The sequence below is a fragment of the Aptenodytes forsteri genome, unplaced genomic scaffold, assembly GCF_000699145.1.
Source record: "Aptenodytes forsteri isolate BGI_AS27 unplaced genomic scaffold, ASM69914v1 Scaffold213, whole genome shotgun sequence".
In the NCBI taxonomy this organism is placed as follows: domain Eukaryota; kingdom Metazoa; phylum Chordata; class Aves; order Sphenisciformes; family Spheniscidae; genus Aptenodytes; species Aptenodytes forsteri.
The window spans coordinates 1553224-1578547 of record NW_008795522.1 but is presented as its reverse complement, the minus strand read 5'-3'; the positions used below and the strand labels follow the sequence as shown (position 1 = coordinate 1578547).

The following is a 25324-nucleotide window of genomic DNA, read 5'->3' as shown; positions in this document are numbered from 1 at the left end:
TTGTTCCTCTGCCCGTTCCCTGGGGACACTGTCGCTGTGCGTGTCTGGGGTGGGGAGGGGGGGAAGTGCATCATGTTGGTCAAAAAGTAATTAAAGCTGGGGTTAATTTTCCTGGAGGAGGGTGGGACCCTGGGAAGGCGACGGGAGCGAGTCTAGAGCTGAGCACATCAGAAGCTGCTTTCTATTGTGGCTGCTGAGCTAAATATACCCACGGACGCACATAGCTGTTCCCACATGTCTGCTGCGCAGGCTCCCGGCGGGGTGAGCAGGGTGCTTGCGCTGCCTCCTGGGGACACCCTGTCCCCCCAGACACAGTGGGTTTTGGCCCTCCCGGGCTTTGCTTGCTGCCAGCCAGGCTGGCGAGGAGCGGTGGCTTGTACAGAGCCCCAATCTGCAAAGCGTCTGCTGCGGTCGCTGCGCCGGCTTGCCAGCGATGCGGCTTTGGAGAAATTAATAGCTGTGTTTATGAAGCACCCAGGGAAGGGAGATGTGCAGTCATTAGCTCTAATGAGAGCTGTTTGCCATGGCGCTTGGCTCCGCACTCCCTCTTTCTCCATGAGTCCCCCGGGACTAGCCAGCTTCCCGCAGCCGGCACATCCACCAAAAGCCGGAGCTGCTGCAGCCCTAACACGCGCCAGTGCCTGCGCCAAAGCAGAACCGTGCCTGTGCGGGTCCGGCTGTTCTGTACCCAGATTTCTCGGGGAGGGGTTGAGTGCGGTGGGTGGGGATGTGGCGGGTTGGTCCATGCATGCCGCCAGAGCCAGGAGCCCCGCACAGCCTCGCCTGTCCCCTTCCCATGTGCCAAGTCCACGGCTGGGGACAGCCATCGGGCTGGGTGGTGGTTTGGTTTAGACAGCTGTTTTGGCACTGGGCCTGTCTCGTCATGTTTTTGCATTTTTCATTTCAAGCCTTTGTAACTGCAGTTTGATTTCTCTGCCTCTCAAGCGAACGTGGCTGGCTGCAGCGCATCCCGGCTGCCCGCACATACCCTGGCAGTCCCTGTCAGGGCTGCTTCGATGTATTGATCAATGTCTACGTGCAGCCCAGAGCTTGCTGCCTGGCTGAGGGCATCGCGGTGAATGAGCCAGCATAGGCGTGGGGAGGCTGGCTGGCCCCGTATGGGCCGTGCTGGGCCGTATTCAGCTGTTGGTGCAAGGGCAGTTTTAAGTGCAGGCCGCGTGTTGCTACCGGGTCTGCGTGTGCCGTGGTACCCAGCCCTGCCTGTCACCTTGGCTGCGGAGCTGGCTGGTGGCATCACTGGGATGCACCAACCTCATTTCTCAGCCACAAACGGATCAAGGTTGTCACTGGGTGCGGGAGTTGAAGCATCCCCTGCACTGTTTGCTCCACACTGCAGGCAGAGGTGCTGCCAGTCCCCTGCCCGCAGCAGCCACAGTTCCAACATGGGCCACGCTCGCATCCTCAGGACCAGGCTTGTGTCCCCCAGGACCAGGTTGAGCCCCGAGGCTGCCCTCAGCCCGCTTCTCTTCCTGCAGGATCCGTCCCCAACTGTCCAAAGAGAAAATAGAGGGATGTCACATCTGCACCTCAGTGACGCCCGGCGAGCCCCAGGTGCTGCTGGGGAAGGACAAGGCCTTCACCTATGACTTTGTCTTTGACCTGGATACATGGCAGGAGCAGATCTACACGACGTGCGTGGGCAAGCTCATCGAAGGCTGCTTCGAAGGCTACAATGCCACCGTGTTGGCATACGGCCAGGTACATGCTCTGCCTGCTCCTTGGGCTCTGCCATGGGCATTGGGCTCTCCTGTAGCGCTGGGTGCTGGGGATGTTGAGATGGCACCTGCAGAGGTTAGGGAAGGCGGGGGGTGTATAAGTTCCTGGGTGTGGAGGGGACAGAGAGTTGTCCCTGGGCTGGGTGAGAGCTGGGGCAGGGGGTGGCCTTGGGTGGGAGGAAGAGGGAGGCAGGGCTGGAAGTATGGGAGCTGGTGTGGTGGCGGGGATCAGAGGGGCTCAGCAGAGGCGTTTGGGGAGCCTGGGGTGGCAGGGGGAGGTGTGGGGCGCAGTGGGCAGAGCTGAGCCTGGGAGGGCCCAGCTAGCTCCCCCCTCACTGCCTCTTCGCAGACTGGTGCGGGGAAGACATACACCATGGGCACCGGCTTTGACATGAACATCTCTGAGGATGAGCAGGGCATCATCCCGCGGGCCATCGGCCACCTCTTCAGTGGCATCGAGGAGCGCAAGCGGGCAGCGCAGAGTCAGGGCGTGGCAGCACCTGAGTTCAAAGTCAGCGCCCAGTTCCTGGAGGTGGGTGACAGCAGGTCTGGGTGACACTGTGGCCCTGCCCTGTCCTTTGGTCAGTTCCCATGTCCTGGGCTCCTTGAGTCCTCCGTGTCCTGGCTGGTCCCTGGCTGAGCTGGACCCCACAGCAGGCGTGTGGCCTGGGATGCATGCCAGGGCAGAGGAGACTCAAAGCACCTGAATGTTGTTGACCTCATGATGGCCACAAACTGGGGTGGCACTTTCTTGGCTGCAGGGAGTGCCCCCATGGGGAAAGGGTTTATGCCTTGGTACCCTGGAGATTCAGGGGGCTCTGGGCTTGCTGTTTGAGGTCGAGGATAGCGGCATACCTGCTCCCCTGGGTCTGGACCAGTGTTCCCAGTGAAACAAGGAAAGGAAAAAGTGCCATTCTTGTGGGGATTTGAGGAAGGGCTGTGTTATTTCCCATGTCCTTTGCTGCATTTTTGACCTTGAGAATGCTTCATTGCATCCTCTCCCGCCTCTGCTTTGGCCTCTCCATTTCAAAAGCCTCTTCTATTAACTGCTTCTTTCCCTGGAGAAGTTTGTCCCAGAAAGCCTGTGGACCTTGTGTGTCTGCAGCGGTTTCCCTGGGGGCTGGTCCTGGGGTGAAAGTGCGAAGAAGTTCAAGATGGGAACTGGTTTAAGGCCCTGGTGAGAAAACATAGGGTGCTGTTGAGCAAAGCTGAGCTCCTGAACAAAATTCATCTGGTTGGTGTCCTGATCTGGGGTACAGCCCAGAGGAGAGAGGCAGGCAGAGAGAGAGGCCCCAGGCTGTGATCTTGCCTCTACGTGGCTTTGGTGGCCATCACATCTCGGTTTCTCCAGATACTGATGGCCTGGAGAGGGGAAGCAGTGCCCAAAACCACCTCGTAGCCTGGAGGGCTGACCTCCTTGCCGGAGAAATTCTTCTCAATCAGCTTTCCATCTGCAGAACCCTTTTTAACTCCCATGTTAAAACTCCCTGTTGTGTCCGGCCACATCCTTCCCTCCCCACCACTCGGCCTGTCCGAGCTCCTGGCTGCCTTCCCATGCATCCTTGGCCTCGTGGGGCTCCGCTCTGGGGAACCTGTGGGCTGGGATGGAAATGGGGACAATTTCGTGCCTGTTCTGAAGTTCTTCTGAGGGGTTAACCTTGTCAGGCTTTCTCCCTGATGGAGAGTCCCTTAACCCTGTTGGGGCTGGGGCATAGTCCTGCCTTCCCTGGGCTATAGGATTGGATACTGGCCTTCAGCCCAATGTAAGTCCCCTCACCCTATGCGACACACTTTCCCTTCCCTCTCAGCCCCCTGTATCTGCCCTCTAGGAGATCCTTTGGTGTCCAGCTATAGTTTCCCTTGCCTCAGTTTCTCCCACTCAGTTTGGGATGACCTGATGCTGCCCCAAGGAACTGGGTGACCTATTAGCTGGGGTTGGGACATGTGAAGGGTGAACACTGGGGAGGAGACGCCTGTGCTGCCTCTGTCCCAGGCCATCCTAGGAAGCATCTCTGCAGACCAAGAGGTCCAGCACAACCCCAGGGGCACCTGGGGGTGACGGAGCAGTGGCCCTGCATGGGGTCACACCAGCTGCCATGGGGATTTCCTGTAGCCTTTCTCTCTCTTCACCACCTCTGACCCCTGGTGGTTTTGGCTCTCAAAATAGCCTCAGAGATGTTTGTCCTGTGGCTGCAGTGGAAGATGGGAACAAGGCTTCCTCTGCTGTGTTTCAAAGCCACTCATGGTCGCGTTCCCCAGGCCAGCTGTGCCGGGTGGGACACTGGCAGCTCCAGGGTTGGGGGGCCATCTGCCAGCTGGGGGGGCTTGAAGGCTTTCCAAGGGCCCTGTTACATGTGGGGAGAGTAAAAACCCGTTGCCTGGTGGCCCGGTGACCAAGGCTGTTGGGAGCCTGTCGAGGGCTTTGCCCACTGGTCCACCCTGCAGGCATGGACATCAAACCAGGAGCTCTTGTGCTGCTGCGCTGAAACCTGTCCTACAGCCACCATTATCCAGGCAACCCAGGGAGGGTTTTGTGGCGATAATGGCTCTCCTGTGCCAGCATGGGCACGTGGCCACATCAGACACTGGTTACTAACCCTGCTGTCCCTGCAGTGGTACAGGATTTGGCCCTGCCTGAACCCCGTCCTGTGACTCTCCTCCTGGAAGCAGGCTGTCAGAGCGGGGTTTAAACCCTTGGGGAGCCTGTTTGCACCTGGGGCAGCCAGGGATGGATTAGCCTGATCCGCTCAGCTGGCCAGGAGCCTGTGGTCCTCGGGTGACCCTGCTGTCTGCACTGGGACATGGGTGTGAGAGGGTGACGTGTGGCACTGCGTGGTGGGGGGAAAGATGGGCAGGGGTGTCCCTGCACCCCAGGATGAGAGAGGATGCTGCAGGGTCAAGATATGGATGGGGGCATCTTCTGTCAGCTCTGGGTTCTCAGGGTTTTCCCTGCTTGTCCAGCACTCCCTGCTCCCCCTTGTCCCCTTTCCACCTGGCAGAGGTGACCTCAGGGAGCTGTGGTGGGAGAGGGGCTCCACTGGCTCCTGTGGCCAGGGCCTCCCCAGTTGAGCAGGGAAGGCCGGGGGGATGCGTAGCTCCTGGGTGTCTGCTCAGGCTCTGGGGACAGGGCTCTGAAAGTTCCACATAGCTGCTTGTGTGGGCCAGGGACAGGACAGGGTCAGGCAGCTGGAACCAATCCAGACTGCAGCTCAGAGCTTCGCACAGCAGACAGGCACATGTATGCACGCCTGCGCACACGCACCATTTCATTCTGGGCATCCTGTCCTAGCTGGGTGCCCATGCATGCAGGTCAGAGCTTGCCTGTGCATCATCTCCTATCTGCATGCACATGCTTGTGTGTCCTCTCCTACACTTGCACGCACAGCAGCTCTCCTGGTCAGCCTTGCCTAAGCACACACATGTGCACATATGTGTGAACACACGTGCACCCCCAGCTGCGCAGCCTGTCCTCCTGGCTCTCAGGACTGCAGTAGCAGGATGGCAGAGGGCAGCTCCTGTTGGTCTCGCTGTGCCGGGCTCTAGCAGCTTCCTGCTTACTACTACTCACCCCACACCTGCTTCCACCCTGCTCAGCTCTACAACGAGGAGATCCTGGACCTGTTTGACAGTGCCCGTGACCCTGACGCACGCCACCGCAAATCCAACATTAAAATCCATGAGGATGCCAGTGGGAGCATCTACACTACAGGGGTCACGTCGCGCCTCATCAGCTCGCAGGACGAGGTGGGTGCGGGATGGGGCAGACATGAAGGAGGGATGGCAGCTGGGTGCCCATCGGCCAGGGACGTGCTACGTGGGGACAGCCAGGCGAGGCGGGGATCTTGCCTGGGTCGGGATAGAGCAGCCCCGGGGTGATGCAGGGAGAGGTCAGTGTGCCCACGGGGCTGCGGCAAGGTGCTGTCCTGACTCCCTAGCAGAGTGCTTCAAGGTTTTGTTCTTCCCTCCCCCGTGTTGTTGCAGCTGATCCAGTGCCTAAAGCAGGGGGCTCTTTCCCGCACCACCGCCAGCACCCAGATGAATGTGCAGAGCTCCCGGTCCCACGCCATCTTCACCATTCACCTGTGCCAGATGAGAGTGTGCACCCGCCCAGAGCTGGTGAGATGTGCTCCTGCTTCCTGGCTGGGCCTTTCCTGGATCTGATACGCAGGCAATGTGTGGGAGTCCCTTGGAAAAGGGAGAGGGTTTGAAGTCTTGCAAAGAGAGGCAGGGCTTTGTCTTGCTTCTTTCCAGTCATAGCCAGCGTTAGCATTTAATGGGAGCTGAGGTCTGCCCTGGAGTAGCCCCATCCAAGGCAAGGATGGTCTGGCCCAAGGGATGGCCCAGAGCAAGCTGCTGTTGGGATCCTCTCCCCGATCCTTGAGGGGCTGGATGTGGAGGATGAATGCTCAGGCTTTTGCTGACATCTGAGTGCGGCCAAGGGAGCTCCTGCCTGCTCTGGGTCTGTGATGGTGACCCTCTCCATGTGTGCCTGGCTGCAGGTGAATGGGGAGGTGACCAGCCTCCTGGACGGAGCCCAGCCCACCACCGAGTATGAGACCCTCACGGCCAAGTTTCACTTCGTAGACCTGGCTGGCTCAGAGAGGCTGAAGCGAACGGGTGCTACTGGCGAGAGAGCGAAGGAAGGCATCTCCATCAACTGTGGGCTGGTACGGCCCCGGGCACCGGCAAGCAAGGGGAGAGGGGAGGCAGGGCCTGCCTCGGGGAGCCTGGGACACCTTTGGGTCCTGCTGGGAGCTGCTCTGGGCTGTTGGTGTTGCTGCTGTCTCTGCTGGGGTTTATGCCATCTGGCCCTGTAGGCAGGAATATGTGCAATCCAAAATGCCAGTGGTGAGGGCACAGCTCTACTGCTGAGGGCAGGACACTGGGGAGGGGTACAGCTGGGCACAAGGGTGCAAGTCCCCAAAAGGTTGAGGTCTGCTAACTTGAGCTTAAAAAAAGTCCAGGGCTCGAAGCTGCTCCTCAGTGCACATGGGAGAGAGGCACAGCCCAGGGAAGGGGGGCGAATGCTAAGACTGGCAAGGGAAGCCCCATGCCTCCACCTCTTGCACCCCAAACCTGTGCCGCAGCACATGCCCCAGGCCTGACGTGCTGGCTATGTGATAGCTGGTACTCTCAGCAGGGGCTGAATTTGGGGGGACCTTTCCTTTGCATTGGTAGCTGGCCTTGGGGAACGTCATTAGTGCCCTCGGAGACCAGAGCAAGAAAGTTGTGCACGTGCCCTACCGTGACTCCAAGCTCACCCGCCTGCTGCAGGATTCCCTCGGGGGCAACAGGTAAGGGGGGCCCAGGCCAGGGCTGAGCCCTGGGAGAGGACTGCAGGGGCTGATGCCCTGCAAATAGGGCCGAGGGTCTATGGAGCCATGTAGGAGGTATTTCAGGACTCAAATGCCTTGTGGGTTGCCTGCTGGGGAGGGGATGCCTCCTGGCAGGCAGTGCATGACTTTGCAGATGTAAAGAACTTGGCTCCTCATGAGTCCCAGGTGCAATTAGCCAGCTTTGGCAGAATTAGCTGGTGCAAAACACTCCAGAACCCTTGCAGATCTGGGACTTGGCAGGTAGTGTTGCCCAGCATGGGATGGATTGAATTCCCTGCCTGCTTTGGGGGTACTTCTCTGAAGAGCCCAATTCTTCCCCAGCAATCCTGGTGTGTGTGGGCTGGCTGGTGGAGGTTGGCTTTGCTCAGTGCTGCATGATGTGTTGCTCGTGGGGTCTTGCCGGTACTCTGGCCCTGGGAAGGACTGAACCCAGTTTATACCTTGGTTATAAAACACAGAAGGGCCTAGGATGGGTGTCTGGGGGCATGTGGCCTGTGCTGGGTCCCAGGTGTCCATGTGCCAAGTTGGCACGGCATGGGGGAAACTGTCTCTTCACCCTGACCTTCACCTCCCCAAGCCAAACCATCATGATTGCCTGCGTGAGCCCATCTGATCGGGACTTCATGGAGACCCTGAACACACTCAAGTATGCTAACCGGGCTCGCAACATCAAGAACAAGGTGGTGGTGAACCAGGACAAGACAAGTCAGCAGATCAGTGCCCTGCGGGCCGAGATCGCCCGCCTGCAGATGGAGCTGATGGAGTACAAGGCGGTGAGTGGCCGAGCAAGCCTGCAGAGGTAGGATGGAGGCAGGAGCAGAAAGCTGCCTCCTCGTGTTTGAATTGGGGCGGTTTTAGCGGGAAAGACTCTCCTGCCTACCGCGCTCTGCCCCTATTGATAGGGGTAATTGCTAAAAGAGGTCAGGAGGCTTAAGAGATGGGGGCTCAGCTCCTGCCCTGCTACAGGCAGGACCTCGGGCAAGTCCTCTTGGGGATGCCAAGGCAGGGAGAAGCCTTGAAGCATCTCTCACCCTCTGCCTGTTGAGCTCAGACCTTCCTGGTCCATAGATTTGTCCCTGCCCCTGCTTTGGTGGCTGGGGCTGCCCCCAGGGATGCAGCAGTGGGCCCCCATGTCCCAGTTTGCCCTGCGCTCAGGGACTCCCCTCCCGTCCCCACAGGGCAAGCGGGTCATCGGGGAGGATGGCTCTGAGGGCTACAGCGACCTTTTCCGCGAGAACGCCATGCTGCAGAAGGAGAACAGTGCCCTGCGCATGCGGGTGAAGGCCATGCAGGAGGCCATCGATGCTATCAACAGCCGGGTCACCCACCTTATGAGCCAGGAGGCCAATCTGTTGCTGGCCAAGGCAGGTGAGGCTGGGCTAGTGCGTGGCATGGTGGGTCAGCCCAGCCAGCATAGCTGGGATGGGTGCTGCAGTACAGCCCATGTCTTGCCTTGATCCACTTGTGCCTCTGCTCCTCCAGGTGACAGTAATGAAGCCATTGGCACCCTCATCCAGAACTACATCCGGGAGATTGAAGAGCTGAGGTGAGCTGGGCATGGGGGCTGGTGAGTCACCTGGGTCCCTGGGCCGGTGGGTGCTGTGGTGGGGTCTGAGCCCAGGTGTGGCTCACAGCTCCGTGCCTCCAGCATCAGTGGGGTGAGTTATAAGCCCTGATGGAGTAGCAGCTGACTACACTGCTGCTACACTGGGGCTTGGTGCCGGGCAGTGCTTTGGCCATTGTCGTCCTTTGTGTGGCCATTGATGGAGGGGGAGATCCTGGCAGGAGTGCCTGGTGTCTCCCAGGGACTGCTGGCCCCCCAAAGCTGGGTCATCCCAGTCTCTTGCGCGATCCTGGGACCTTGTCTTGCAGCATCCTGACCTTCTGACCCAATATGAATGGGAATGGCTTTGTGGTGACTCTGTCCCTGGCTCACATCATCCTAAAACCAGGCAAGATCCCCTCCTCTGGGGACAGTGGGATGTCCCCTCTTTGACCTCATCCCATCTCCACTCCCTAGGACGAAGCTCCTGGAGAGCGAGTCCATGAACGAGTCTCTGCGTCGCAGTCTCTCACGTGTCTCTGCCCGGCCCCCCTACTCCATGGGCTCGTCCCCAGCATCTGGCTTGGCTGGCCTGTGCAGCCCCGCTGCTCCGGTGGAGACGGAGGCCTCCGATGTTCTCCGACGGGCCAAGCAGGACCTGGAGCGCCTGAAAAAGAAAGAGAGGAGGCAGCGGAGGAAAAGGTGAAGGCAGCTGCTTTGCAATGTTGGGAGGGGGGAGGCTGCATGTCGGTCCCTGTCTGTCCCTGTGGGGTCGGGTATCCTGCTTCCTCCGTCCATGCTAAAGCCAGAGCACCGAGACAGAGCCCAGGTGCCTGGGTTCCTCTCCCAGTGCTGCCTTGCCTTTGGTCTCCTTTTCACCTACCACACGATCCTGGAGGTTGTTTTCCCCAAAGGGTCCAAAAGCAGGAGGCAAGGGGGGCCCTGGCAGGACCCGCCCCCAGGCTCTCCCATGCTAGGACTCATCAGCACCCCTCTGCTCTCCCCCAGCCCGGAGAAGGAAGGATTTAAGAAGCGGCAGAAACTGCAGCAGGACAATGGGGAGGAGACGGATGAGAACGAGGTGGAAGAGGTGAGCAGGCTTTGTGCTTGTACCGAGGGGGGTGTTTGGGTGTGGAGCATTGTCGTTGCCCCACATGGGAGAGGGACCAAGCCCAGCCTGGCCCTGCAAGCAGGCTGGAGGAGTCATGGAGCCAAGGACTCCATGCTGGATTAGGGGGGAGCTGGATGCTCCCCAGCCAGCCCTGCTGTGGAGCAAGGAGCCCACATCTTTTTGGGCTTGGTTTCAATAAGCGTAGGTGAAGGGGGGTTGGGCAATCCACTGCTACTCAGCTGGGAGGGGATGGATGCAAGGATGGATGGGGCACACAGCTGCTCCTCTCAACTGTGTATGCTGGGGGTCCAGAAATGGTGCTGCAGCCCCTGGGCATCCTGTGTGGGAGGCTGAATCCCATTGTGGGGGCTGCAGCCCATCACTGTAGAGTGAGCTCAAGCTTAGAGGAGGGAAGAGCTGCAGAGAGAAGGGCAAGGCCATGCTGCAAGCTGAGGTTAGGCACTCATCTCTTAGGAGGAGGAGGAACAGGACGAGAGCGGCTGTGAGGAAGAGGATGGACGTGAGGATGAAGATGAGGACTCAGGAAGTGAGGATAGCCTGGTGGACTCAGACTCGGATGCAGAGGAGAAGGGTAAAGTGCGGAGCCATGCATGCAGCCCAGGGTATGGGGGTGCATTTGCTGGTGTCTTCTGGCACTGAGCTCTGGTTCTGGGAAGGGAGAGTCCACTGTGATGCCCCAGCCACGTCTCCTCTGGGGGGCTTGGAAAAGCACCAACGTTGCTTCAGGGAGTCTCCGATGCTCTTTGGAGTGCTGCCACTCCCCAGTGACGTGGGTTCCCATGAGCTCCCTCTGCCCTTTCCTTGTGCTGTGGCTCAGCGGGGCCGTAGGAGCGATGCTCCTCCATCCCTCCCAGCCTGACTGTCCCCCACCGGTCTCCAGCCGTGAATTTCCAGGCCGACCTGGCGGATCTGACTTGCGAGATAGAGATCAAGCAGAAGCTGATTGATGAGCTGGAGAACAGCCAGCGGCGCCTGCAGACCCTCAAGCACCAGTACGAGGAGAAGCTGATCCTGCTGCAGAACAAGATTCGGGACACACAGCTGGAGCGTGACCGGGTCCTGCAGAACCTCAGTGAGAACCACCTCGCCCGTGGGATCCCATCCCCACACGCAACACTGGCTCTGGTAGAGCTTTGCCATCCCCCTGCCTCTGAGCCCCTGGGACCCCCAAGACCCTGCTTGTCTTGCCATGGGGAGTGGGACTAGTCAGCTGAAGAGCTCCTGACCCAGCTGGTGCTGGAGAGGTGGCTGGAAAGGATGGCGAGGCAAAGCCTCTTCTAGCCTTGAACACTGCTTCGTGAGATGTAGGAACACTTGGGGAAACTGAGGTGCTGAGGGGCACGTGAAGACCCCAAAGACCTAGTGGTTTAGCTGATCTCTAGGCTCAGCAGGGCAGGATCACCCATGCACATGGCTGTAGGTCTAGGTCTGCAGCTCCTCTCAGCCCAGCAACTGTGCTGTAAACCACTGTCCCTGCCCTGCGCTGAGCCCTAACCCATCTCTTCCAGCAGGTGCCCCCAGACAGACCCCAGCCTGTGATGGGGCCAGAGCAGAGGGGTGAGGGAGAGGTCTGGCGGGATGGGGAGGGAGCAGTGCCCAGTGCCTCAAGGCAGGGTGTGTAGGTGCAGGAGGAGCCTGGGGTGCGTGGCCATCGCAAGCCCTCGCTCCCCCAGGCACCATGGAGTGCTACACGGAGGAGAAAGCCAACAAGATCAAAGCAGACTACGAGAAGCGGCTGAAGGAGATGAACCGGGACCTGCAGAAGCTCCAGGCAGCCCAGAAGGAGCATGCTCGCCTGCTCAAGAACCAGTCCCGTTACGAGCGGGAACTGAGGAAGCTGCAGGCGGAGGTGGCCGAGATGAAGAAGGCAAAGGTACCTGGACATGCCAGGGCAGGGAGGGCATCCCTGGTCAAGTCTGGTTCCCTGCTCAGAAGTGATGTTTTCCACTCCTGGTGGCAAGTGCAGGACATCTGTCTGTCTGTCTGGTGGGTGGGTGCCCTGGGACAGTCGGGTGCCTGCACTGACACGCGGTACCTTCCTGTTCTAGGTTGCGCTGATGAAGCAGATGCGGGAGGAGCAGCAGCGGAGGCGGCTGGCAGAGACGAAGCGGAATCGGGAGATTGCACAGCTCAAGAAGGAGCAGCGCCGGCAGGAGGTGAGAGCCCAGCCTGCCTGCCTGCCACTGGGCATCCCCATGCTGGGGGGAAACTGGGCTGGCTGGGGGTGGATGTTTGTCCTGCTCTGACACTCCGAGATGCTCATAAATATCAGTCGGTGAAGCTCAGGGCCCTGCTGCACCCATGGCCTCACCAGGGTCCACACAGCCCCAGCAGAGCACACCTGGTTGAATGGCTCCCAAGGGCTTCCTGCAGCTCCCAGTGTGGTTGTGGGGAGATGCTGTGAGCTCCCCGCTGTGCTCGGGGGGCAATGTGCCATCAGGGCCAGACTCAAGGCTGGAAACCTACTCGCTGTTAAAATCACAAGTGAGACTGTTCATGCCAAAGTAACTGCTCCAAGCTTTGGTGGTGGGAGCCCCAGGACTGCGACCATCGTTGGGGTGTCTGGGCAGAACCCCAGGGGTCTCTCTCTCTCTTGTGCAGTTTCAGATCCGGGCTCTGGAGTCTCAGAAGCGGCAGCAGGAAATAGTGCTGCGGAGGAAAACCCAGGAGGTGAGAGGCGGTGGGAGGTTTGCTTCCATGTAGCCCCCAGCCCCCATGGGGGTCCTGGTCCCAGCGCTTGGCTCAGAGACACCCCATCCTCCAGACGGTGCCAACTCTGGGAGCAGGTTTCCCAAAAGGGTGGGGGGATTTTTACGGCTCAGTAACGAGGTAGGAGATGATTGCAGGCAGCAGAGGAATTGCCCGTCTCCTGCAGCAGCTGAGCCTGGTGGCAGGGGATGGGCCACAAGGGAGAAGGGGGAAACCCATGGGGCACAAATGGCCCTGGGGCTTCGGGTCTCCAGAGCTGCCGTTCTTGGTCCTGTGGGGACCTGGGGATGACAGCGACAGGTTTGGGCTGGGGATGCCCGTCTGACACCGTCTCCTCCACCCCTCCTCTGGGCAGGTCTCAGCGCTGCGCCGTCTTGCCAAGCCCATGTCAGACCGGGTCGCAGGCAGGACAAGCCAGAAGCCAACCATGCTGGACTCAGGCGCAGAAGTCTCGGCCAGCACCACCTCCTCTGAGCCAGAGTCTGGTGCTCGCTCTGTCTCCAGCATCGTGCGCCAGTGGAACAGGAAAATCAACAACTTTCTGGGAGACCCCTCATCCTCCGTGAATGGGGCTCGGCCCACCAGGTCAGGGCAGGGGCTGCGTGGATGGGTGATGAGGCATCCCAGAACTCCCACATCTGGCTTTTGGCTGGTGCCGGAGGTTGAATACCAGCTTCTTATTGTGCATTTGGCCCATGTTAAACCACTGACCCAGTGACAGGCTGTGCTGGCAGCGTGTGACTGACTGTCACTTGGGCTTGAGCCCAGTGCTGGCCTTCCACGAGCATTAAACACCACAGCACAAACCTTGCTGGGCTCATCTCTTGTCCCTCTCTTTGCTAAGGGGCGATGGAGAAGTTGGGCAGTCCAGAAACAGTGCAGATGCCTCCTCCGCTCCTGGCCAGTCAGAGCCCAGGCATCCTTTTGGGGTAAGCACAGCTTTCCGGGCCAGTCTCCCATGTGCCTCTTCTCCCCTCCGGCTGTAGGAAGAAGTTCCCCAAGAAGGGGACAAGTCAGACCTTCAGCAAAGCTGCCCGCCTCAAGTGGCAGTCACTGGAGCGGCGCATCTTCGACATCGTCATGCAGAGGATGACCATCGTCAACCTGGAGGCTGACATGGAGAGGCTTATCAAGGTGACGGTGGTGCTGGGGACAGAGAGGACGGGGTGGTGGATGTAGAGCAGGGGGACAGCCATGTCGACAGTGCCAATCCCCCTCCCTTTTCCCCCAGAAACGCGAGGAGCTGGCACTGCTGCAGGAAGCATTGCTGGGTAAGAGGGCAAAACTGCAGGCAGAGAGTCCGAAGGAGCAGAAGGGGCTGCAGGAGCTGAATGAGGAGATCGAGGTGCTGGGGGCCAACATCGACTACATCAATGACAGCATTTCTGACTGCCAGGCCACCATCATGCAGATCGAGGAGACCAAGGTGGGTGGCTGGACTGGGCCTAGCTGGCAGGGAGAGAGCAGAAGCATCCCTGGGAGGCGAGGGTGTCCTTGGGCATGGCCAAGCTGGGCATCCTGGCGTCCTCCTCTGAGCCGTGTCACACACTCGGTGGGGCTGCACCCACACAATCACTTCTCATTAGGTGGTTAATTGCGGAGGGAAGTGCTGCCAGGTCCTTGCACGTCCATGGACAGGCTGCCGGTGCCCCGTGCCCCACTGCCCCGGGATGTAGGGAAGCTGCAGCACCCATCCTGCCTGTGGGGCTGGTGGTCACTCATCCCCACGGGAGTTTCACGTGCTGGAAACATCCCAGGGAGGACTGGCTTTTTTTCCAGCAGAAACCCTGCAGGTTTTGTATCCGGTTTTGACACTGGGCACACCGCAGAGATGCTGTGTGGCTCCTGGCTCCCCTCTACCAGCTGCAGCCTGGGCTGGAGGCTGTGTGCTGTCCCTGGCTTGTCCCCGGCTGTCACCTAGGTTGCTGGGGAAGGGGCTGTTGTTAATTCACACTAGCCTTTGGGCCAGTGACCTGATCTGCTGTGAATTTGGGTGAGGCTGGTGTCTGCAGATTAGTGTCTAATTAAGTGTTGGCACCAGGATTCCTCTAGCAACACAGAAGCCCTTCAGGTTGCATTAGCCATCTCCATGGCTGGATCTCCCCAATAGCCACTTGGGCAGACTGAGGAGAGCGAGTGTCGAGACTGGGCAGTACTGACGGGGCAGTGGAGGTGCTGTGCTGGCCACAGTGCCCATTCTGCCCATCCCACACCCAGTGGCAAAGCTCCCCCGCTGCATCCAACACCCGTTCCTCCACATTTCAGGAGGAGCTGGACTCCACGGACACCTCGGTGGTGATCAGCTCCTGCTCCCTGGCCGAAGCCCGGCTCCTGCTGGACAACTTCCTGAAGGCCTCCATTGACAAGGTGCGGGGCCAAGCCAGGACCTGGATGCATGATGGGGTTTCCTGCAACTGGGGAGGGGAGCAGGGTGCCAGGATGGGGACCAGGTGGTGGGGACCCAAGACACCCACCTGAGACCCAGCGTGGCCGTCCTTCCCCAGGGGCTGCAGGTGGCACAGAAGGAGGCCCAGATCCGCCTGCTGGAGGGGCGCCTGCGGCAGACAGACATGACCGGCTCCTCACAGAACCACGCCATCCTGGATGCCCTGCGGGAGAAAGCCGAGTCGCACCCTGAGCTGCAGGCCCTGATCCACAACGTCCAGCAAGGTGGGACCCAGGGCTGGTGCATCCTCGGGCATGCTGCCTGTGGGGTGAGGTGCCCACCCATGCTGGTCCCCCAAGTAACACCTGGAGGTGCCACGGCTGGGACCAGTGTGCCCAGGGCTGCCCCAAGGGCGATGATGGGTGGGGACATGTGCTCCGGCCACCACACAACAGGGACGAGGACCAGGTCCCTGCCCCCAACTGCCTGGGCTGTCCCCTCCACCTCACGGTTCAGATGGGGCTCAGCACAATGGGGTCCCCTCTGCGCTGCTCATGTGCTGTCTCCCTCCTGCACAGAGAATGGCTACACGAGCACGGACGAGGAGGTCTCAGAGTTCAGCCTGGCTTCTGATGGGAGGTGAGCACCCAGCCCAGCCCTGCCTGAGCTGGTGGTGGCTGGGAGGCCAGGGGTGGGGTAGGATGTCTGGTGCCACCCATGGGACATCGCAGATGGACATGGATGAACAAAGCCCCACCTAAGCTTTCCTGTGGTGCACAGCCCTTGGGGAGGGGAGCAGAGATGTCTCCTAGACACCCGCAGGGAGTGAAGACTAGGTCATCCCTTGGAGAAAGGGTGCTGGGGAGCAGGGGGTGACCCAAGGAGTTTGGCAGGCCAGTGGCAGCTGGCTCTCTGAAAGGAGTTCGGCACTAAAGATTCATCTTTGCTCCTTTCTCCTTGCAGCATCTCCCAGTCTTTCACCATGAAGGGCTCAGCAAGCCAGGATGACTTCAAATTCAAGGTTAGTTGGCCTTTCTGTGTGGCCCCGTCACAGGGAATGGGAGGAGGGATGGAAGGGCATGTTGTTCAGCGATGCTCCAGGCCTCTGCTCTGCAGTCTGACCCTTGGAGAGTCAGGCTTGGCATAAGGCAGTATGGCTGGTCTCTGGGTGGGGTCAGCTCTAGGCAAGGAGGAACCCAGGCCGCCTGGTCCTGTGGTCCTCTGAAGCACCAGAGACTTAGGAAACATCCACCGCATCAGCCAATACCCTCCAGATTTGAGTGGGCACCAAGGAGATCCCTGTGCAGTGCTGCATCCATTGTGGGCAAAGGTGGAGGAAAGCACCCGTTGTTCTGCACAGGCTGTCACATTTGCTTAGAGTATGGAGAGCCAGCACTGTGATGGGCATCCCAGCACAATGCAGGAGGAACTCAACCTCCTGTGGCCAAGAGGGCACGAGCTGCTCCACCCCACAGCTCTCTGGCTGCTCCCGCTGTCCTCCCCCCGTGCTGCCTGTGCCTGAGCCCTCTGCCCTGCTCTAGGGAGAGCCCAAGCTCTCAGGGCAGATGAAGGCAGTGTCGGCTGAGTGTCTAGGACCCACGCTGGACGTCTCCACCAAGAACATCACCAAGTCCTTGGCATCCCTCATGGAGATCAAAGAGGATGGGATCAGCTTCTCCATCCGAGACCCCTATTACAAGGAGAAGGTGTCACGCACCATCAGCCTGCCCACGCGAGGAAGCACCTTGTGAGCATGGGGTGATGGGTCTCTGGGCATTGGGAAGCTCATGGAGGCATGGGCCAGCAGGTGGGAAGCTGTGCCCTGGCTGTGGAGTTGCAGAGCGGTGAGGGTGAGCCCAATTCTGCATCTGTCCAGGCTCGTCTGCAGCAAGCGGTGGTGGATTTCTCCAGTGGGACTTGGAGAGTGTCTAGGAGTATGTTGGTATCCTCTGCAGAGGGAGAGAAGGGTACTCCAGGAGGAGGGAAAGAAGGGGGCGTGCAAGGGTCCCTGACTCACTGCCCTGGGTTATCAGCCTTCTTGGAGGCTTCTTGGGTTGCCAAAGGCCTCCACGCTCATGGGAGGACTCGAGGCATCCTCTGATCTTGTGATTGTGACTCCAGGGCAGCCCAACTTCTCCATTTGCTCTGCTGGGGAAGGACATGGGTGTTCAGCATGGAGGGATCCCAGCAGGGGAGGCAGGCACCCACTGTGCTCTGTTTCACTTGCTTTAGTCCCAGGCAATCTCGTGGCTCGGACACTTCACCTCTGACAAGGAGGAAATCCTATGACCGTGGACAACCTGCCAGGTGAGCTTGGGAGCTAGAGAAATGGCGACATGGGCAGGGAGAGGCTGGGTGGTCCAGACAAGTGGGGAGAGATGCTGGCTGAGCCAGCTCTTGCTGGGCCGTGGTGTGCCAGGCAGCTGCCAGGTGAGCAATTCCCAAGTCATTTGTCCCTCTAATCCTTCCTGGCTCAGGCCTCCAGATGTTGGCTTCACGCCTCCTTCATCCCCACCCACCCGTCCACGCAACGACCGCAATGTCTTCTCTCGTCTCACGAGCAACCAAAGCCAGGGGTCTGCCTTGGATAAGTAAGTCCTGGTGGGGTGGGAGGGTCTGAGTGAGGGGGACCCATACCATAACAGCAAATGACACATACCGGGTCCCACGGTGGAGTGTAAGAGCACAGGACCTGGAGCGGCTCCAGCCAGCCTCCTGCCACCATTTTCACTCCCTGCTCCTCTCCGTGAGTGAGCAGATGCTCTGCAAGGGCCATGCTGGACCCTTGCCCGGTCCTGCCTGCTGTGTGTCTCCTCCAAGCTGGCCGCTTGCAGGAGCTCGCAGTCCTGGCCCCTGGCTAAGCCCTACTTGGAGACATGGTGGTGCCAGACTTGGACGACTGGCAAAGGCTATGGAGCAGGATGGGGTGAGGCGGGATGGGGGCTCGCAGGAAGCTGAAGGACTGGCACCAACCCACAAATGCTGCTCCAGCCTCCCAGCCTCCCCCTGCAGCAGGTTGGGCAGCTGCCCTCATCTCGGAGCATTGCTAGCAGCGCTGACATTCCCTGATGGAGACCTGCTGTCTGATCCTCACATGCCCTCCTGCTCCTCTGCCCTCTCTCCTGGTTCTCCATGTGTGCTTCTTTTTCTCCCTCTCTCCCTTCCTCCTTCTCTCTGTCCTACACTGGCTTGGATGCAATAACAATCCTCCATCTCTGACTCCTCTGCTGCCTCTCCAGTCTGGGTTTTCTCTCCCATAATCCTGCTAATTTTCTGCCCCTAGGTCTGATGACAGCGATTCCTCTGTCTCGGAGGTGCTGAGGTATAGACAACTTTCTATTTATTATCCCTTCCTCCTCTCTTCCTCTTTCTCTCTGTCTCATGAGTCTGCTCTCCCTTGTCCCTGCATGCTCCACCTGCACCTTGCTGCTCTCCCCCACCTCCCAGCTTGTGTGTGCTGTCCCCTCCTGGCATGCCACCTCCAGTATCTGACACTGTCCCCTCGGTTGCGAGTTTGAACCATTCCTGCTCTGATCAGCCCTTGGAAACGTGGCACCGGGCTCACCTATGGACACTGGCTGGTTTGGGGTGGCAGCATGTTCTCCTCCATCTCTGGCGGGCTCTCATCAGCATGACGCCACCATGTCCCATCCCGTCCCTCAGCTCTCCAGCAGGACGGTGTGATGCTGGGGAAGGGGGCAAGCAATCCTGGGCACTCCCAGTGTGTCCTTCTTGCAAGCATCTTCTAGGCAAATATCTCCAGGTGCTCCCCACACCTGGTTGTGCTTCCCTGGTGCTGGGTTGTGGGTGGGTAGATCTCTTTCCCAAAGAAACCAAGTCAGATTGTGGTGCAGAGCTCAGCCTTGGGGTTAAGGTGCTCCTGGGCTTGTCCCACTGCACCCTCCTGCCTACAGAGGTTTCCCAACACGAGGGCCACCTTTTCCCCATCCCTTAGGAACATCAGCCCTCCAGCACCCACGTGTCCCCTCATGGTGCCCATGCCCACCTCCCCCACAGTCACTGAGGAGGTGGCACCAGATGTGTCTGTGCTGCATCACCTTGGGCACTTTGCCGTCAGGCAGCAATGCAACGTCCATCGATAACATCTCACCCTAGGGAGCTGGGATTTCCATTTAGATTCAGCGTCATCTCGAGACTGGTAGAAACACTAGGGGTCAGGGGAGGGCTGTTTAATTTGAGTTTGTAAGTGCAGCTGCTGAGAAAGAAAGATCACATGCATGTGATTTCCAAACCCAATTTAATGAGCCTGTGTTTGTCCTCATGACTAATGCAAACCTTATGTGGCCTCGGGCCTGCCCTTCTCCAGCCCTGAGCCTCAGTTTCCCTGCCTATAAGAAGAGACTAGCACAAGCCAGGGCCCCACGGATGCGAGGAGGCTGTGCTTTGGGACAACAGCTGGGAAGAGCTGTTGGTGGCCATGCACACTTGGATCTGGAAGGGTAGGGCTGTTGGACCTCAGCACCCTGAGCACTGCTGAAGTGGAGGGGATTGGCAGATGCTGTGCCTAGAGGGACAGGCAGCAGGTGTCCCTTGGAGGAAGGTTTGGCAGGGATAGGTCCTCTGCTGCCCAGAGACAGTGGTGGGTGCAGGGTTTCCACAGCCATTGCGACAAGGACGCTGGGTGCAAATGCCAGTGCTGTCCTTTGTCACCCTTGTGGTCTTACGTAAAGGAGCGGAGCCCTGTCTCCAAATGTCACCAGCCACAGGCGGACAGCCTCCAAGGAACTGGGGTGCTGGATATTGGTACGCTGAAACATTTATCCCAGCAGTTTCAGGCTGGAGAAGGTGCAGTTTGTCCCAAACTGATCTGAGGACTGATGAGCTGGGTCTCCTGGCTCCTTGAGTCTGTGCTGGCCAGGCGTGAGAGGTTCAGCAGGAGAGCAGAGGCCACTGGGCAGCCCCTCCTTTCCCAGTCTGTACTGCTGGGGCAGATGCAGTAAGCAGGGGCTGCTCCTGGGGAGATTCCCGGGGTTTCCATGAACAGCTTTGCTCAGACATGCTGGTTTCAGACCGAGGGGCCCATCGCACTGCTAGGCGGTGGAAGATGCTCGGGGTGAGGCAGCTTTTGCTCTCCCATGCCCCTGGGACTGTGTAGTGTGGTGCCTTTCCACACACACCCCACCATGCTTGTTCTTTCTTTCCCACACAAGGGGCATCATTAACCCGGTGGGTGGCACCAAGAATGCCCGGACAGCCCCACTGCAGTGCGTCTCCGTGGCAGAAGGACACACCAAGCCTGTGCTCTGCCTGGACGCCACCGACGAGCTGCTTTTCACTGGGTCCAAAGGTGTGTGATGGACAGAGAGGACGTGGGGGTTGCTGGCCTGCAGATGCTATGGGAGCAGGTCGGCACAGGGGAATAGGTGAAGTGCCGGGCACTATGGGGATGGTTTCTCCTGGGCCTCTCTCCTGTCCTCAACGTTGAGCTTTGCCCTGCACTGCCCCGGTGCTGGGTCTGGCTGGCTCCTTTCCTCTGGCACTAGGGGAGGGGGGTGCTCAGAAGGGGTATTACCCCCAAGCCACCGTGCCCTCGGAGGGACCCTCCCCCCAACTTGACACTCTTGGGCATGTTCCTCCTCCCGCAGACCGGAGCTGCAAAATGTGGAACCTGGTGACAGGCCAAGAAATTGCTTCCCTCAAGGGTCACCCAAACAACGTGGTTTCCATCAAGTACTGCAGCCACACAGGGCTGGTGTTCACCGTGTCCACGTCATACATCAAAGTGTGGGACATCCGGGACTCGGCCCGGTGCATCCGCACCCTCACGTATGTGGCAGGCGGGGACGCTGGGCACTCTGGGCATCTGGCTTTGCAGAAGCCAGTCCCAGGACCTACTGGGGCTGGGGACACAGGGCCAAGTACCAGCTGCTTTAGTGCCAGTTTGTAGCACTGCATCCTTAGGGAACAGGGAGGATGGGAGGGAGCTTGGGGTGAGGGGATCCGTGGGGACCTCCTGCAGCGAAGGCTCAGGGTAAAGAGCTTTGAAGAGATTTGCAGCTACTTCTGGGGGATGGCCAAGAGAGCCAGCAGCTCTGTAGAGGAGGCACAGCCCCCAACAGCATCATGGCTGCGTAAATCACAGGCTCTCCAGTGGCAAACTCAAATCTTTATGAGGATTTTGAAGACCAGAAAGGAGCATGGGACAGGCTGTAGCTGTGGTCTGCCGGTCTGGAGCAGGGCTCAAATATTAGGAGTATGGCAGGCGTGGGTTACCAGCTCGCTCCAGCATAGAGCTCCTTTCTCCATCTAGCCTCAGCTCATCTACCTTGGCCTGAAGGTGCTTCTCCCTTGGTGCAGAGGCCAAATACCTCTGCCTCCCTGTGCTGACTGCCAACACTAGACAGCTTCTCCTGCCAGAAGCAAAGAGGAATGGGAGGAGAGAAGAGCAGCCCTCAAACTGAAACCAGGGCAGGATGCTCCATGTCATGCACACACCCGACATCCTTGGCTCCCTCTGCAGGCAGGGCACTGGCCTAGGGGACAGAGGTCTTGTTGATCCCGTTGGGTCCAGAGAGACGGTGATACCTCTAGGGCCTTTCCCTGATGTGGGACCCACCTGTGCCAGCCTGGAGCCAACAGCCCCATGCGGTTCCTCAAGTGGGGCCTCGGTAGTTCTGATCTCTGCTCATCTTCCCCCCTTGACCTCTTTCTCCCTTAGATCTTCTGGACAGGTGATCTCTGGGGATGCATGTGCTGGGACCACCACCCGCACTGTCACCAGTGTGCAGGGGGAGCACCAAATCAACCAGATTGCTCTCAACCCCACTGGCACTATGCTCTACGCTGCCACTGGTAACTCCGTCCGCATCTGGGAGCTGAGCAGGTGAGGGGGTAGTGCTGGGGTGGGCAGAACAGCTTATGGATGCTGAGTGGACACTGTCTGCTCAGAGGGGCCTGAAATGACTCCCACCAGGGCAAGTGAAAGCCTTTTTAGCAATGGAAGTTGCCTGGAATAAGGACTTTCAGGACCCTTTCCTATGGGACCCAAGAGGTGATGAGCAGCAATGGAGCTACTTGGGGTGGGGGTTTTGTCCATGAGCTGGGCAGAGTGTAGGAGAAGGGGGAAGACATGGGATGAGCAGCAGTACCCCCCTGGTTTTGCCCTTGTCCCCCTCCCTGCCAGGTGGGCACTGGGCTGCTGACCCCTTGCTGCAGCCTAGGCTCTGTCGCCAGATGTTGACATGCCCTGAGGTTGCCTTCCTCCCCCGGCATCCCTAGGAAGAGGGGTGTCCCTGCTCACAGTCCCGCAAAGGGAACAACCCCTACTGGGGGGCTCCAGGGCTGTGGGGGTCTCTGCCTGGGAGAGCCCCTTGGAGGAGCTTCGGAACCTGGGAAGGGGCTGGCTGACCCATGTTACTGAACTCAGGTTGCAGCCCATCGGGAAGCTGAGTGGCCACATCGGGCCTGTGATGTGTCTCACGGTAAACCAGACGGCGAGCAACCATGACCTGGTGGTCACAGGCTCCAAAGATCACTACGTCAAGGTACTGTCCTCCTTAGAGCGCAGACCTCTGTGTCCCATAGGGAAGCCCAGATGTTAGCAACCCCTAAGGTCTCTTCTTTCCTCCTGAAATCTGAGTCCAGATTTCTGTTTTCACCTCTGCATGTGTGTTTTTTGCATATCTCCTCACCCCAAATCTTGCCTTTTGCTTGGTCCATAATACAAATGCACCTTTGGAGATGGATTTGCATTTCTCTCATCCCTTGGGCTCTGTGGCTGGTACTTGCATGCTATGGCTGACCCAGATTAGCAGCTCACCCTGTTCTGCTCGATTCTCCTTCCCAATACAGATGCTTTGCACCTGCTCATTCACAGCTCCAGCACAGCCAGAACTTGCCCCTCCCTTTTAGGTTTTTGCTGCTTTTTGGCAGGTTGAATTGGAACTGGCACCATGTGAGTCAAGAGGAATGGTGAGGTGATGAGGGAGGCAGGATCCCACTCTTCTGACAGCTGCAAGCTGTTAACTTGGCTCATCAAGGTGTGTGAAAGCTCACCATGAGTAAAATGCAGCAGAATGGGGGCTGTCTCTGGTGGCAGACCTCCCCTGATGGTGGCAGACCTCCCCTGATGGTGGCAGGACCCCCGGCAAGACCTCAGCCCTAAAAAAGCCTCCACTGGCCAATGCCCAGTCCCCTTTCCAGCATCACTGTGGGTGCCCTGAGCCTAGAAAATGGAGGGCGATGGCCAAGTTCTCCAAGAGAGGGTCACCTCTGTTTCCAGTGCCATCTGGGGTCTCTCACCCACTGTTTTTCCCCCAGGTGTTTGAGATTGCTGAGGGCATGGTGGGCAATATTGGCCCCACTCACAACTTTGAGCCCCCTCACTATGACGGCATCGAGTGCCTGGCCATCCAGGGAGACATCCTCTTCAGCGGCTCCAGGGACAATGGCATAAAGAAGTGGGATCTGGAGCAGCAGGAACTTACACAGGTCTGGAGGGGAACATACCGCACAGGTCCTCGGGGTAATGTGGGGCAGAGGAGTATTGCTGCTGGGGGTCAGGAGGACCTTTGTTCAGGGCGCTGGTGCCAGTGTCCTGCACTGAGCTAACCAGGGAGGGCACTCCCGTTCCTGGGAATCTGGCACTGCATGTGCGAGGTGGCTCTGTACCCCCATAAGTTTGTGCTGTAGGGCACTCAGGATTGCCAGCTCCCCCTGGCACACAGGCTGCAGCATCAATTGCAGTGCTGGGTATGGTGTTCCTCTCTGAAGACAGGATTGTTGTCTCCTGGCCAGGGGACAAACCAAGCCCTGACTTTTGAATCCATCCTCTTGGCCTCCTAACTTTGCATCACTAGTCCCATGATCCAGATCAGCCCCAGGGCAACAGTGAGGATCTGAGCCTCCCAGGTTGGGTGCATGAGGCTGCTGGTGGTGCTGCAAATGAGGTTGGTCATGATCTCTGCTCTGTGCCCGTACTTACAGCAAATCCCCAATGCCCACAAAGACTGGGTCTGTGCCCTGGCCTTCATCCCCGGCCGCCCCATGGTGCTGAGTGCCTGCCGAGGAGGCATGATCAAAGTCTGGAATGTGGACACCTTCACCCCAGTTGGGGAGATCAAAGGGCACGACAGCCCCATCAATGCCATCTGCACCAACTCAAAGCACATCTTCACCGCCTCCAGGTGAGCCCTGGGCTTTCTGCTCCCCAGAGTCCCCGGGAGGTGGGAGACCCCTGGGTTGAACTGTCATCCCCGGGCCTGGGTGGGTTTGCGCTCAGTGGACAGGGAGCAAGGAGGGAGGGAAGGGGGGAGTCTCGCAACTTTCTAGTCCCTCCACTCCTTCATCTCATCTTGCCCACCTTAGCCTGCCCCATGACACGACCTGCCCACTGCAGTGCCAAGAGCTATTCCCCCGGCTGTCCCCTGCCCATGCTCCGGTGATGCCCCGGGTTATCCCCCACGCAGGGACCCCTCTCCCCTGGGGCTGGGCATCCTCTGCTGCTCTCGGGGAGCTCTTTGGCAGCAAGACTCTGATATCCTCTTTTCGACCATGTCCCTTTTCTCCCTTCCTTTTTCTCTGTCTCTCTCTGTCTCTCCTCCTCCCCACCTCCCATCTGTGCCACAGTGACTGCCGGGTAAAGTTATGGAATTACGTGCCTGGGCTCACCCCTTGCCTTCCACGACGCGTCCTTGCCATAAAGGGCCGTGCTACTAGTCTGCCTTGACCCTCCTGCTCTTTCTGACTCTCTTGCTCATGCACTCTTCTGTCTTTTCTTTCCTTTTCTCTTTCTCTCCATCTCTTTCTCCCTCTGTCTTTCTCTCTGTTGCTTGCTTTTGCTCCTCTCTCTTTCTTTTTCTTTCTTTCTCTCTGGTCTGAGCTGCTTCTTCACGGTATGAAACTATTTTGCGTTTTTCCCCACTTGATAAATCTTTGCTAGAAGTGACTTGCCCCTTTGTCCCAGCCATACCCCTGCGTTGTTTTGGTTTGCCTTTTTTTTTTTTCCTTGCCGAGTGCCCACATCTACTGTGGCAGCTCCGTGGAAGCCATGGCTTGCATGGATGGTGGGGTGGGAGTCAGCAGCCACCCCCGAAGCAGCCCATGCCCTGGGGAGACCAAGCACAGCAGCTCCCTGCGGTGTCACTGCTTTGACCTAGCTAGAGCTCATTCAAGGGGTGCAGGAGTCCTCTTGTCGAGGTCAGCCCTGGAGGTCATCATTTCCCTTTGTCCCCAGTTGCTGCCAGTGGGGTGAGCTGGAGGCTGAGCCCCATTGGGCCTGCCTGCCCCCCAAAACGGATTGGGCAACCTCCTGCCAAGAGAAAAGAGCCTGGAAGTCTTGTGGGCTGCATGCTGCCATGGGCTGGGGGTGGGGAGCGTTTCTCCTTGCAGTGCCTCTCTGCAGCGTGTCTGCGGGGCTCCTGAGGGAACCCCTGGGTCACGCCATCCCTCTCCCCTTTGTTTCTCAGCGACTTGACAGTGAAGCTCTGGAGCGGGAGGAGGTTACCCACGGGGTCAAACTAG

General features: G+C 58.8%; 1 protein-coding gene across 1 annotated transcript in view; it reads left to right on the top strand.

Annotated features, from left to right (window-relative positions):
- The window catches only part of KIF21B (kinesin family member 21B), a 29713-nt gene extending 4389 nt beyond the window's left edge, over positions 1-25324 (top strand). Inside the window, exons 3-36 of the mRNA XM_009281917.1 lie at positions 1497-1719; positions 2086-2268; positions 5331-5480; positions 5718-5852; positions 6236-6403; positions 6915-7030; positions 7650-7845; positions 8251-8440; positions 8555-8618; positions 9093-9317; positions 9624-9705; positions 10201-10318; positions 10628-10819; positions 11421-11620; positions 11796-11903; positions 12349-12417; positions 12812-13041; positions 13443-13590; positions 13688-13882; positions 14722-14823; positions 14961-15126; positions 15421-15481; positions 15806-15863; positions 16384-16589; positions 17075-17149; positions 17320-17433; positions 18126-18164; positions 20014-20150; positions 20449-20629; positions 21522-21686; positions 22230-22347; positions 23123-23293; positions 23789-23988; positions 25270-25324. Of these exons, the coding sequence (XP_009280192.1) occupies positions 1497-1719; positions 2086-2268; positions 5331-5480; positions 5718-5852; positions 6236-6403; positions 6915-7030; positions 7650-7845; positions 8251-8440; positions 8555-8618; positions 9093-9317; positions 9624-9705; positions 10201-10318; positions 10628-10819; positions 11421-11620; positions 11796-11903; positions 12349-12417; positions 12812-13041; positions 13443-13590; positions 13688-13882; positions 14722-14823; positions 14961-15126; positions 15421-15481; positions 15806-15863; positions 16384-16589; positions 17075-17149; positions 17320-17433; positions 18126-18164; positions 20014-20150; positions 20449-20629; positions 21522-21686; positions 22230-22347; positions 23123-23293; positions 23789-23988; positions 25270-25324 (4840 nt within the window). The remainder of the gene's footprint in view (positions 1-1496; positions 1720-2085; positions 2269-5330; positions 5481-5717; positions 5853-6235; positions 6404-6914; positions 7031-7649; positions 7846-8250; positions 8441-8554; positions 8619-9092; positions 9318-9623; positions 9706-10200; positions 10319-10627; positions 10820-11420; positions 11621-11795; positions 11904-12348; positions 12418-12811; positions 13042-13442; positions 13591-13687; positions 13883-14721; positions 14824-14960; positions 15127-15420; positions 15482-15805; positions 15864-16383; positions 16590-17074; positions 17150-17319; positions 17434-18125; positions 18165-20013; positions 20151-20448; positions 20630-21521; positions 21687-22229; positions 22348-23122; positions 23294-23788; positions 23989-25269) is intronic.